The sequence below is a fragment of the Melitaea cinxia genome, chromosome 23 (genome assembly GCF_905220565.1).
Source record: "Melitaea cinxia chromosome 23, ilMelCinx1.1, whole genome shotgun sequence".
In the NCBI taxonomy this organism is placed as follows: domain Eukaryota; kingdom Metazoa; phylum Arthropoda; class Insecta; order Lepidoptera; family Nymphalidae; genus Melitaea; species Melitaea cinxia.
In genome coordinates this window covers 6,946,969-6,962,317 of record NC_059416.1, presented here as the reverse complement: position 1 = coordinate 6,962,317, position 15,349 = coordinate 6,946,969, and the positions used below count along the sequence as shown (strand labels likewise).

General features: G+C 32.7%; 1 protein-coding gene across 1 annotated transcript; it reads left to right on the top strand.

Moving 5' to 3' along the window:
- Positions 1-1,111: 1,111 nt before the first annotated feature.
- LOC123664989 lies at positions 1,112-14,969 on the top strand. Its single transcript, XM_045599353.1, is given in 19 exon segments — positions 1,112-1,133; positions 2,432-2,523; positions 2,988-3,174; positions 3,794-3,847; positions 4,321-4,538; positions 4,880-5,053; positions 5,596-5,757; positions 6,575-6,747; positions 7,299-7,376; positions 8,641-8,741; positions 10,014-10,162; positions 10,462-10,613; positions 10,961-11,043; positions 11,406-11,621; positions 12,467-12,630; positions 13,081-13,230; positions 14,137-14,309; positions 14,625-14,702; positions 14,789-14,969. Coding segments are annotated over 19 exon segments (2,607 nt in total).
- Positions 14,970-15,349: the final 380 nt, after the last annotated feature.

Here is a 15,349-nt window from a genome sequence, read left to right as displayed (position 1 = left end):
CAGCTGTTTATCTGTTGTTCGAATAAAATAATATTAGTATTACAGTAACGTATAGCGACATCTATTAACGAGTAGTTGGTTCAAGTGTTCTTGTCGTCGTCGTCGTCGTTGCTATTAAGCGCCATCTAGTTACAAAGCATTAATCAAAGCATTAATGTCAAGTATTCATTATTTGTAGTAAGTTCATCAGATGGTAGTTAGTAAGTCGCTATTTTATTTAATTTTTATCAAAAAAATGCTTTTTTTTATTTAATATTTATTGGTTTTGACAGATTATAAATATTGTTTTATTTTACAATTTTTTCGTCAGTTACCTATTTGAAGAAAACAGTGATAAAAAAATTAATATTATAATTAATTAATAAAAAAAAATTATCGAAAAGCACGGAGCTGTTGTTTACAAATGAGATGACATGAGAGATAACATTTACAGCATAAAACAAAACCACTTATTTTGTCTAATGTCTTAAATTTTTTTACTACCTCTATGAACACGATGAAAAGAAAAAGCTTAGCAAAAACATTTCATTAATATGATATAACCTAAAATAACATCGAAGTGGACTTCAATCTATTGTAGAAATAAAAATTAATCGCCAGAATGTGCGCGCAAAACTACTAAACCATTTTTTGTGTTCCAAATTTTTTTCTAGCTAGCTGTGCCCACGACTTCATCCGCGTGGAATTCAAAAAAAGTTATTGTTCATTTCTCAGAGCTAGAAACTAAATTTTCGAAAATAAAAGCCTAAGTTACTCCTTATTAGATCAGCTATCTGCCAACAAAAGTCCCGTCAAAATCGGTCCTCCGTTTCAGAGATTAGCCGGAACAAACAGACAAACAGACAGGCAGATAAAAATTGTAAAAAAATATATTTTGATATTTGTACCGTGTATACATCCATATGCATTTAGTAAAAAGCAGTTATTTTGATATTACAAACAGACACTCCAATTTTATTTGTTGATGTTTTTATGATGTTCGTTTTTGTCAAGATACGATTTGTAAAATTAAAATAATAAAAAATCTACATTTGTTAAATCTATACACACGAGAGAAAAAAAGACTTCGATTTACCTCGACAAGTTATACGACGTAGGTAGTTGAAAAAAAATGACTGAAAGATTTTTACCGAGTAATTATATGTACCTATATGTCTCATAATTTAGACAAAGTTCGCCACTTTGTTCTATCAGTGTGTCAATAATAAAGGTTTCATTTCTTAAATAATAAAGAGAAACTAAGTATAAATATTAAGATAGTAGGAGCTAAGTGGCAGACCATTAACAGTCTCTCTTCTCTATATAGTATGATAATTGTGTTTGCTCGCAAACGAAAAAAAAAACCGACTTCAATTACATCGACAAGTAATACAACGTAGATCGACGAAAAAATAGTCAAGCAACTACGCGTTATCAAAGATTACTCAAAAAGTAGTTATCAGATCTCGATGAAATTTATTTGTTACCACATGATAAACATCAGCTTTCGATTAAATTAAAAATTATCAAAATCGGTACACCCAGTAAAAAGTTATTACGGATTTTCGAGAGTTTCCCTCGATTTCTCTGGGATCCCATCATCAGATCCTGGTTTCCTTACGAAAAAAGCGTCAAGTAAAAACGCATTATTAGATATAACTCGAAAAGTAGTCGTTAGATCTCAAATAAATTTAAATGGGACCAATTGGCACACACCACCTTTCGATTAAAACAAAATTTGTCGAAGTCGGTCTAACCGGTCAAAAGTTCTGATGTAACATACATAAAAAAAAAATACAATCGAATTGAGAACCTCCTCCTTTTTTGGAAGTCGGTTAAAAAGCGATTGCCTAGCTTGATATTCACAAGCTTACATACATAGTTACATATAGTTTCAATACGAGACCATAAAACAAGGAAAAACTAAACACTTATTGCGTAAAGTCTGTTAAAATAATTTCAAAGTGATGTAATAAAACTAAACCAAGCTTGAAATGATTTTTACAAACACTTTGTTTCAGATGAAAATAAAACATGAACATTATTTTTAAATTTATTATTATTTTTATAATTAAAAAAGGTAAGGCAGACATAATTTCATATTTTTTTACCCGACTTCAAAAAAAATTAAGGATATCAAATTCGACTATATATTTTTATTTTTGGGCTACCTGATAACTTTTTACTGGGTATAATGATTCTTTTTTTATTCGTAAGAATTCTTGTTTCCAGAATTCCATTTGAATTTGAGCGAGATCGGACCAGTACATTTTGAATTATCCCCAATAATATTCTATTATCTTAGTCGATGTAAAATTATTTCGTTTTTTTTCGCATGCGAACAAACAATAATTTAAAAGTTATAAAACACTCGCTGATTTGGCGAACTTCGTACCATAATTTTATTTATCTGAATGTGTATGTAATAAATGTGTTTTCAATGGTTTTGCAGTATGTCTTGAGAATATAGAAAATATTAAACTAATCAATCAAACACGAAGAATACTACGAGGTCAGCAGGCGTTAGACACGAGACCGTACATGGTACGATACCATCTAAAGTACATAATACTATTTTTTACATTTTTTTAAACCAGTCTTTAACTTTTTATTTAGTTTTCAATAAGTTTAAGACAAAAAAAAAGATTCCGGACTCTAATCAAAATAACTCAGATTGGGCAGCTTGCAGTTTTTTTAGTTAAGCGTTAAAATCCCTAACTATTACTTGGCGTGGATGCATCGGATGACAACTTATGTGCTTTTATTTTACAAAAATATGAAATTTCTCATTTGAAAACACGTCATTCATAAACAAAAACTTACAGATCTTTTGCAAGAATAATCATCAAGTGTTTCTTTCCCGTCTCTTCTCAATGTCCATTTCTATGTCTTGAATTTACGCAGAAATAAAATAAAATAATTGTAATTATTATATATTACAATTAAAGTTTTAGTATACCTTGGGGTATTTTTTATGTTTATTTGAAATCTACACGAATTTCTCCAAGGTTTATCTACGACCCGCAGCAACTGCAGATCCGAAGCTAAAAGAATCAAACTGGCTCTGTGGAGGAGTGATCATACACTCGCAATACATACTGACATCGGCAGCTTGTATTGAAGATATCAAACACTTTGTGGTCGTGTCGGGAACACATAAGTATACCTAATTAATTTAATAGTTACAGAACGTAAGTACTAGTGATTAATGACTTAAGTAACTAGCACCACTGAACCTTCAAGAGCTTAATCATCCACATATTCGTCTTGTGCTCAACCGTAAAATATTAAGAGACTATAATGATTGAGAACTGTTTGCTGAAGATATTTTGGAACTTTATGTCAGCCAATTCACATTAGAACCGTCTGTTAGATAACAGTAATTTATAAAATTTGTTCCTAAGCTCAAAGCTTGAGTAGGGGCTGGACTAATTCAGATACCTAATTTGTTTTTAAAGTTACCTTATACTTTGTAGACGGTACTTACGATATTAAAAATTAGGAAACTTCGTCGCGAATTGTAAAATTTCAGAAAATTTTACGATTATATAAATTTTACACATTGGACATTTCACAAAATAAAACGTCACGCAGTTTGGCGGATTATAAAATTGTAAAGTATTAGGTCAAATAAATAATTTATTATTATTATTAAAGCTAGTAAATTATAATAAAAATAAAAATTACAGTTCTTCGTGAAAGCACTGACGTGACGTACCTATCAATAAAGCAAAACAATAAAGTATGCTACAGATAACTGTATTTTTGTAACTGATATTTTTATTTTAAAGATGGCTACCACCAGGGAAAGAAGATGATTGCATTAAAAATGGAGCAAAAAAAGCAATCTGGAAGTGCGTTCCAAAAGGTAAGCGTCTAATTAATACAATTTTTTTTCTTTTATTACCTAAAAATAATAAGGAATTCATATGAATGGGAATCATTGGTCATTAAAAAATTATAATTGGTATATAGTTTTAATATTTCTTCATCACATCATGATCATCATAGCAGACTTTCGCAGTCCACTACTGGACATAGGCCTCCACAAGTTCACGCCAAAAATGGCGTGTGTTTTGCCCATAGTCACCACGCTGGGCAAGCGAGTTGGTGACCGCAGGGCTGGCTTTGTCGCACCGAAGACGCTGCTGCCCGTCTTCGGTCTGTGTATTTCAAAGCCAGCATTTGGATGGTTATCCCGCCATCGGTCGGTTTTTTAACTTCCAAGGTAGTAGTGGAACTGTGTTATCCCTTAGTCGCCTCTTACGATATCCACGGGAAGAGAGAGGGTGGCTATATTCTTAAATTCCGTAACCACACAGCGTTTAATATTTCTTGCAGATTACGTATTCGATGGTACAGAGTTCGACAATATACGTTGGATGACAAACGATATAGCAGTAGTAAAAGTTGAAGATGATTTTAATTTTAACAAACGTATACGTGGATGTGACTTTACACCTAAATTAATAGCTTATAACAATCAGTCTCAAGACTTAGAAGCTCCCGGTACAATCGCTTCTATCGCTGGTTGGGGGTCTGTTGACAGATTTAGTGATGTAAGAATTTAATTAAACTTTTTTGACAGTTTTGATTATCACGTATAAACAAAAGACATTTTTTGTTAACATTACGTACCTCAATTTGATAAATCTATATTTTTAAATTATCTATACGGAACTCTTGTAATTAAGTGGATCAAAAAATACCTAGGATAGTATGGAATTGTATATAATATGACATAGAATGTCGAGTCGACATTAATTTGACTTTATTAGGCAGTTTATTTTTATATTAAGATATAATAAATTGTAAAACAAAAACGCAAATCAAAAGACATGGAAGTAGAATAAGTGCCTGAGTTACTAGTCGGTAGTTACTAATACCATGATTTTTATAGATAATATTTCGATCAAATGTAAACTCGCCTGAATTATTGGAAACTGATGTAGTACTGATATCCAAAACGAATTGCAAGAAAAGTTGGGCGGAACGGTACCACCACATCATAGATCAGAGCATGGTGTGTGCGAAGGATGGTGTTGACACAGACGCTATGAGCGCTTTATGTAGGGTAAGTGTAGAAAAGAATATTTTACAGGAGTCTAGTTGTTAATTTGTTAATCGTATCTAGTGTTTCTAAACATTATGTGAAGAAGATGAAGCGATTACAACGGTCTTGTTTTTACTTGTTCGTTGTGGTAGTGGCGTGGAAAAAATTATTATTACTAAGTCTGTAAGATAAAAAAAGTAAAACCTTTACCTTATGATAAATCATTACTGATACCTTTGAACACATTTAACTCCAGATATAAGCCAAAAATATTTTACCGAGCAAAACATCGGCTCGTACAATTTGAAGCACTATTATCTCACTTCAGCCTATCGCAATCCACTGCTGGACCTAGGCCTCCACAAGTTTGCGTCAGACGTTACGGCGAGAAATCATGTATTTTGCCCATAATCACCACGGTGGGCAGGCGGGTTGGTGACCGCAGGACTGGCTTTATCGCACCGAAGGCGCGCGTCTTCGGCCTGTGTTTTTCAAAACCAGCAGTTGAATTTAAGTTAATATTATCTAGATACAATAATCATGTTTGAATTTGTAAATTAAAGGAACAACAAATCGATTGCAAAGAACTAGTGTACTCTGATGAAACTGAAGATCAAACTAAAACAAGACGATACATTTTGGAACCAGAATCATTACAAGTGCACGGAGCGAGTCACTTTAACCAAGCGAGAAGATCAAAAATAGTATCTGGTGGATTTTGTGAGGTTGTTTTTTCATTTAACAGGGTTTATTTTTATTTTATACATTACTTTCATATTCCTAACGCAGATTTTTTTAAATATTCAGCCCATACCAGTCTGTTTAGGAATAAGGTCTCCAATTGTACCAAATTAGAAATCTATTAAAGAGTTTTTTTTGATCATCCAAATTTCATTATATTTATGTGGAGAGTTATGAGGAGAGTATCACTGTATATGAAAGTTGAAGTAATTTAAATAAGGGTTTGCTTTTTGTCGTATGTCTTTAAGTCTGTAATTAAAAACGTAAAAGTGTTATCTTCAATTTAATGATAATTTTGTTTTATTGATCTACGTACAGCAGGATCTATCTTGCTCAAAATTTTCAGCAGTCGGACTGAGGAAGTACCTCAAATTAAAAAACTCACTCACACGCCTCACAGTCCACTGCAGGTCATAGGCCTCCACGAGTTTGCGCCAAAAATGGCGTGAACTCATGTATTTTTATTAATGTTATTACAAAACATCACAACTAAATTACACTGTTATCATACAGTGTCAGTATCCTGTAGTGAGTAAGGTTGCCAGAGCTCTGTGCAAGGGTAGGAGGTTAGGGTTGGCTACGCCCTTGTAATCACTCATCATCATCATCACTGATGCTCGCTTGTTATGCTTCTGGTGTATAGGCTTCCATATGCTACGGTATCGGCATACTATCAAGTGGACCATACGCATTTTTGCCACCTTTATAGTATAAAAAATTAAAAAGTGCTACCTCTTCTATTTTATGATGTTCCATTCTAATTTGTAAGTTCACAAATCTTAAATGATTTCTTAATTTAAGAACGATCATGGCGGACCTCTTGTCGTTGGTCATGGAAGAAGTTCGACCGTTATTGGTGTGATATCTGCTTGCATGACAGCAAATTTTACTTTGAAATGCTATGGACCCTTCCTCTATACCAGTGTGTGGAAGAACCGGCATGTTATTAGCTGTGCTATTGATAAGGAAATGAGGTATTGGAGTTTTAACTTTTTAATATTGTTAATTAAAAATGAGGATAATTCAAAGTTAAATATTAAAAAAAAAGTTGTTAAATGTTAGAACGTAGATATTCGCATATGTATGAACATTATATTTCGTTTGTGTGATTAAAAAATAGGATACTGTCAGATTAGTGACCGAATACAAAATTTTAAGTTGAGTATGATAAAACAACTGATTATTACGACTAAGGTAGGCAACAGCAGGAAATCTTCTGCTCAAAATCTGGAGTAACCCGACTGGTGTTTACCTCGACCTTACAGAAGATCAGTTAAAATAATACTGCTGTCAAGAAGTGCTGTGTTCCTGTTGGTGAGTAAGGTGACCAGAAGAGTTCCTCGGAGGGCTTGGGGATAGGGTCGGCAACGCGCTTGCGATGCTTCAGGTTTTGCAGGCGTCTATAAGCTACGAAATTCACTTAGCCGACCTAGTTCTATCATTAAATATTCAGGATTTTAGTATATTTTTTATGTTAAGAAATGTATGTATTATTATAGGTTAATGAATATTGTAATAATTGTAGCACAACTTGTAGAAGATATTTAAACTCGACCAACACGAAGTTGATTGAAACGACTCTTGATTGGAGTGACCGTGACAGGTAAAATTTTAGTTTTGGGTATATCCTTATTAAACACAAGAAAATTGTGTTTTTGCTTACTGATAAATTTTCCATTTACTGCGTCATTCTAACTGTTTTCTTCTGCTATTTTTTTTATTCATCGCTCGGTACATGATATTGAGAAAAAATAGTGTACCTATAAATTTTGTCTCCTTTAAAACACTTTTCCTATATCTCTAAATGGTAACACAGATTATGTAAAAAAAATTATAGCATAATATTAAGAAAAATATATTAATAGTTTATATTATAATTGCAATTTAAAATATTCTTTTTTTTATAGCTCAAGAAATACAAGATCGCCAACGAAAGACAACAGAATAAAATCTAGACCAAAAGCTATAACTGTCAGAAAGTTAAAAAAGGCAACACAAATAAATTAAAATTATAAGTAGAAAACACTTTTTATTTTCGCCATTCTACCACATATCTTTACGTCAGATAAGTTATTACAAAGAGATTTTATAGTAAAGATTACCATAACATTTTTTTGAGCTAGGGCACAGTAGGAAATATCCTGCTCAAAATCTGGAGCAGTCCGACTGGGGGAGTACCTCGACCTTACAAAAGATGACAGCTAAATAATACTGCTTTCAAGCAATGTTGTGCTCCTGCGGTAAGTAAGGTGGCTTAAACTAATAGGGTTCTATCTTGCACAATATTTGAAGCAGTCTGACTGGAAAAACACCTCAATATTACTAAAAATCACAACTAAACAGCACTGTAGTGTTGTTTCCCTCTTGTGAGTAAGTTAGCCAGAGCAGACGTCTGCAACGTACTTGCGATACTTCTGGTGTTGCACGCGTCTATAGGCTACGGTTACGGCTAACCATTAGGTGTAGAGAAAAACAACATTGCTTAAAAATACGCATTTATAGTAACATGTATTTTTGTTCTGTATTATAGTAAAAATTTATTTAAAAGTATTATATAAAGTCAGTTTTTATTATCGATCACGATTCAGCCTGTAATATCCCACAGCTGGGGATAAGCCTCTTTCTCCATGTAAGAGAAGGATTGAAGCTTAATCCACCTGCTCCATTGCGGGTGGACGGATATGTTCTATGAGTAACGATCGCTATTATGTATTTATGATAAAAACCGGGGCCGACGGCCTAATGTGCTCTCCGAGGCACGTTTGGGAGACTCACAATGACAGACATCGAAATAGTAACAATTATTTGTACAAAAACAAACATCCATCGTGAACCCCAATCGAACTCGTAAACCGTCGGTATTTTAGGCGACTAAACGCGCCACTACACCAGCATTGTCGTATTTATTATAAACTGGCTGTGCCTTCAACTTCATCCACGTGGAATTTAACAAAAAGTTATTGTTCAGGTCGCAAATTTATAAAATAAATAAATTTCTAACATAAAAGTAGCTTGAATTACTCATTATTACATCAGCTATCTACCGGTGAAAGCCCCATCAAAATCGGGTTAGCCTTATCAAAGATTAGCCGGAACAAACAGACAGACAGAAAGACAAAATTTGTAAAAAGATCTTATTTCCGTATATGTACCGTGTATACCATATGCATTTAGTAAAAGCTGTTATTTTAATATAACAAACAGACAATCCAATTTTATTTATTTGTATGCATGTGATGAATTTGTATATATAATACAAGGTCCGCTACCCAAGAGAAGAATAACACAAATTGACAAATTGAAACAAAAGTGTAATGTACCTAACTATGATATGTATTGACAAATTTTTATCGTTAGATATCCAAAAAAGCCTTGTGATTTTATACTTTTTGTGTTATCTACATACAATAAATGCATTCAGCCTCAAACTCCCACTGCTGCGTATAGGCCTCTTTATCCATTTAGGAGAAACAAAAGACGATGAACAACTTTTAAATGAATCCAATTCTACCTAGTACTTGTCTGTCATACCCCTAGAATGTTTAAGCTTGGTTTTTAGGTTTTGGAGTAAAAGAACAATAGTGAAAAAATTGTGTATTCCAAACAGTGTACAAGAAACGTTTCATTAAAATATACTGATAACAGTATAAGTAGCTTTGTATAAAAAAGCACAAATGTCTCTTTACCATACAGAGAAGAAGTCAAATGACTTCCCATAACCCAACTATAGGACTTTGCGTATTGAATCAATAAGTATAATCAATCAACCAAACCCTACCGTTGACTTTGTTTAATTTACTACCAGAATGTTTATACATTCCTTTTTTCTTGTATCTAAAATAGTTTTTACTTCTTAAAAGTAATCAATGCTGCAATGTACCATGACATCATAAAACCAATGTATACTCGCACAATATACGTTGCCTCTATACATCAAAATGTACTTATATAATGACTATAAACAATCGTGTTATTTACTTTTATGCTTATTTGTAGGTATGTTAATTTTAGATAATTATATACTATTTGACTAGCCCGTTGGCGCAGTTTGTGTGTTTTCTGCTCCGGGGGTTGTGGGTTCGATTCCCACCCGTTGTGGGTTCGAGTCTGGGTGTAATATATATATTTATTTATATATGTATTATTTATATGTGTGTATATCGAAAAATGTAGTATAATTTATAAGCAAAAAATGGAGTCCTATGTCAATAATATTGGTCTCATTTCTTCATTAATCTAGTTGTAAAATCAATCAACGTAACTACTACAATAACACCAAGTATTCAAAAAATTCTTCAAAAGACAAATATAAGTCATATCAAAGAAGTTTTGAATGGATCCAGAAGAATTTTAAATGGAGAAGAATCACGGAGCAATAGACCATATATGGTATTTTTTAAATTGTAAAAGTATATAATTTGTATAATTGCATAAGTATAACTTTTCACAAAAAAATTCTTCAAATCATTGAAATGGTCTAACCAAAAACACATAGAAAAATAAAAGTTATTTTATTAGTTAGTAGTAATAAAAGTTATTAGTATTTTAATAATTACGATATAGTACACAGCAGTAGATTTACGATTATAATTAAACAGTTAAACAGCAGCCTAAAATTAGATAAAAATTTGATTAAATAATTTTGATAAAAAAAAAAACAGTTACTGTTATTCTAAAATATATTTAAGGTTTATTTAAAGCTTCCGTCAAACAATCCAAAATATAAGAACTATCGTCGCTGGCTCTGCGGAGGTGTGATAGTCCATGAGGAATATATACTGACATCAGCTGCTTGTATTGAAGACGCTAAGCATTTCTACGTCGTATCCGGAACGTTTAGGTAAAACTTATCCTTCTCAAAAATTTTGCGTGTCATAGTTTTGGAAATGTGTTGTGTTGTATAGAGATTATTTGCATTTGCTTATCTATGAAACTATTGACTTAGTATTTAAAAAAAAAAATAAGTAATGATATCAAGAGCCAAAATTTCATAACTTTTAACGAAAAATAGGTCATTATCTTTATTACGATCAATTTTCAACGATATATAAAATAGTCAGTCTTTTAGATGGTCTTACTTACATATTCGACTCATTCGGTCAAGAGTACCGAACATCAAACGGATACTAAGGTGTAGCTCAAACAAAAACACCCAAGCAAATTTGTTATTAAATCATTTTATTACAGATATAACCCAGATGATAATCGCCATAACAATATATGTATCAAAAATGGCGCAAAAAAGGCTGTCTGGAAATGTATTCCGAGGAGTAAGTAAATCGATAATTAATTTGCTTTTGACATAACACGAATTAAATTATTCTATGTACTAATATATAAACAAGAAGCAATTTAGTTAACGAAATATCATTAAAAGGTTGTTTGAGACGACAACGACGCGTTAGCGCAATGGCTACAGCGCCGACTTATGGTAGTTGCGGCTTCAATCCCATCTTATGACATACATTTGTATGGCCATTCAGATGTTTGCCGTGGTCTGGGCGTTTGTGATTGTGTATTATTTGTTTACCCGACAAAGGAGTAAATCTTAGTGGGAGCTGTTGAGTGTGAGCCGTTTATTTATTTTATTTATTTCTTAATACAAATGAAAAAAACGCTACAAAACTCGTAGATTACGTATTCGATGGCCACGAGAACGACAACATTAGGTGGATGAACAACGATATAGCTATCGTTAAAGTGGAAGATGAATTTGATTTCACGAGACGTATCAGAGGATGTGATTTTATTCCGAAGCCAATTTGTTATAACAATCAAAGCAGTCGATATGAAGAACCCGGAAATATGGCGGTTGTTGCTGGATGGGGAAGCACTGATAAGTATAATGATGTATGGTTTTAATATAACATATTTTACTAATAAATATATATAAAAATGAATGTTGCTAAGCGCATAGCTCGAGAATGGCTCGACCAATTGAGCTGATTTTTTTGTATGTTCCTTAAGGCCCACGGGAGGTTTTAACACTTAAAAAAAGTTAAAAAAACATTTTTACTATTAACTTTTGACAGAACGAAGTCTGTCCGTCAGCTAGCCTGTCAGCTAGTAAGAATATAAATTAACATATATAAGAATAAACTAAGCTATTAATGTTACACAGAATAATGTAATAAACTACCATAAGTAGTAGAAAATTATAAAAAATAATCTGGAAAATTTCATTTTTTTTCATACAATTATGCCGGCAAACAAACGTACAGTTCACCTGATGGTAAGCGATTTCCGTAGACTATAGACGCCTGCAACACCAGAAGTATTGCAAGCGCGTTGCTGACCCTACCCACAATTCCCCAGGAGCTTTGGTCAACTCACTCGCCATAGGAACACAAAACTGATTGAAACTTTTCAGCAGGATAATTCATGCTGTACCCTACCTCAGTTAAAGTTAGTTCCTTCTGATAGTGATATATTTCTTTAGATATTGGAACCTTTGAAATCTAATTAGACAGATGGTTAACATTTTCACGTAATAAATGCTAATATGGTCGCTATATGAACATATAAAAATAAAATAAAGCTAACATTACCGGGGTAAAGTGTTTTCTTTTTTACTTCTTTTAACAATAACCATTACCAAACCTTACAGTAGTAGGAAATCCTTCGTATGGTTCTCTTTCTAGCGGTCTGGCTCGCAATTAATCAGGTTTTAAATAATTTTTCAGTGGGTAAATCGACGACAAAATGAATACGAAACTCAGGAACTTTTGGAAAGCACCGTCGAGTTAATTTCAAAAAAACATTGCAAACAACGCTGGGGCCCTCGTTACCACAACATAATAGATAACTACATGATCTGTTCAAAAGACAGCGCGCCGGAGTTGAGTGAAGCTTGCAACGTATGAGCTGCTGTCATCTTTTGTTTACCTCTTTTCTTTATTTACAACTAAGTTCTAATGCATATGCTAGTTTAAGAAAGTGACATTGGATTCCACGTGTTATTTTCAAATGTCAGTTAGAAACATTTTTTGTAAAAATTTATTATCTGAGAGTAGTAGCAACGAAAATTGCATTTATTTTGAAAGTCGATGAATCGGTTGCTATAATCACCTAATATTGCTATGTATACATATAATGTCACATGTCCGCTAATCAGCATGACAGTTTGCAGTTGATCCAAACTATGTATGTATAAAATGCCTTCTCCCATATAGGCGAAATGCTACTGATACTTCAAAACTTAAGTTTAGGTTAATTTAAATGGAAACAATGTCAATGTCATTACGCTTAACTTACGAAAACAATATACCAAAGCTAATGAAAAAGTACATAAATAGAAATTGCTTTAGGATAAATACGTTGAGTGTACGGACATAATGTATTCTGGTGAAGATGAAGAAACACGCCGTGTGTTTGATCCTAAGAAACTAATATTACATTCAGCATATCACAACGAAACTGGAAGGAGACAGCACTCTGGTAGTGGAGGCTTCTGTGAGGTTAGTCAGTTTGAATTTGAAATTAAGAATAAAAGTAGCTTACTAACATAGTTTACTAATGTAACTGTATTTATTAATTTACATATAACAGTATCATACTATTGTTTTATCGGGGCATAAAGCTATTGACATACATATTAAGAGAATTCCCTAATACTTATTTTAGATAGATTGCTTGCTGCTTTGCTTTGCTCCCCATGACATAATGGAATACACAGGATAACATGGATAACACAGTTCCACTACCACAATGGAACTTAAAAAGCCGACCGATGGCGGGATAACAGCTGGCTTTGAAATATACAGGCCAACGCGACGGGCAGCAGCGTCTTCGGTGCGACAAAGCCAGCCCTGCGGTCACCAACCCGCCTGCCCAGCGTGGTGACTATGGGCAAAACACATGAGTTCACGCTATTTTTGGCGCGACCTTGTGGAGGCCTACGTCCAGTAGTGAACTGCAATAAATAAATAAATAAATAAATAATAAATAAATAATAAATAAATAATAATAATAGGATGAAGTGTGTGAGAAGTGTGTATTTTAGATACAAAACTAAAAAAAAAATTTAGTTAGCAAGCTTGTCTTTAATGTTTAATGTGTGGTGGTGTGGTGTTTAAGTTTGTGGTTCTAAGATATAACTACATAGCTATAAGACTTCCTCTTGTAAAAAATGAAATAAACGTGATTTTAAAAAACTTGTGAATATAGGAAATTCTTTGTCGACAAGTCATCACCACCTCGATATAATTATTGTGAGGTTACAATTTATTTAAGTGGTGAATAAGATGGTAAGAAGAAATGTACTTACTAAATATGATCGTGTTATTGATTAATCTAGATTTGTCATAAGTTCTAATAACATCTATGACAATAATTGTTGTTAAATTAAATAAATATATTTGTAGAATGATCACGGCGGTCCACTAATCTACGGGCAAGGGCCGAATGCTATAGTAATCGGAATCATATCAGCCTGCCTCGTCAAGGAGCGTACTAACAAGTGCTACGGGCCGTTCCTCTACACCAGTATTTACAAGAACCGAGTCCTCATTGATTGCGCCATTTATAAGGACGTCATGTATGATGTTCTCTTTACTAACATTATAAAAAGATGTATGTTTGATTTTAATTGATAAAATATTCCTATCAAATAACCATCGAATCGATTTATTTATTTTTTCATACGACGACTAAATATTATTATTTTTATGACTTGTTACAAAAGCCGTAAATGTTAAATTGAGGCAATCATGATGGATTTTAAATTTTTTTACTTTATACCTCTACTCAAAATGATTTGATGCTGAAGAAAATCTGAAACCGTTACGTATGAAAATAATGAATAAGTTGTTTTATTTGCTAACGTAATTTTGTTCAAATATTCTACTTTCAGGAACGATTGCACGAAATTGTTTAGAGCCAGTGATTCGTTCAGAGAAGAAGATTTGAGTTGGGTAGATCATCCGGATGGGTAAAAGCTTTTTTTACCATTTTTTTTTTATATTTCTTTAATTATTTTATTCAAATAGTCAATCTTAATCCCTTTTTTATTTTAAGACCCGCAAAAAATGAAGTAGCCAAAATGAGAAGAATAGAAGAAAAAGTTAGAAATATTACTTTACCAACTACGAAATCATTTTTCAATGTAGTAAAGAAGCTAAGAGGACCGACTTTAAGAACATTCTATGATCATGCAGAAATGATATTAGGAAGTTTAAATGTTACAACAAATAAATAACATTAATAAAGTAATAATATTTATTTATTTTTTACTTTTTCTATACATTAATTATAAATTTATTTTATTGAAACTGAATCAAAAAATAGCAATTAACTGATTTAATGATTAGATATGTTTACTAGATGTACTAAATTATTAACAACTAGCTGTGCTCGCGACTTCATCACCACGTGGAATTTGAAAAAAAAATCTAAAATTAAAGTAGCCCAAGCTACTCCTTATTACATCAGCTATCTGCTAATGAAAGTTTCGTCAAAGTCGGTCCAGCCGTTACAGAGATTAGCTGGAACAAACAGATAGACAGACAGACAAAAATTGTAAAAAATGTTATTTTGGTATATGTACTATATATACATCCATATGCATTAAGTAAAAAG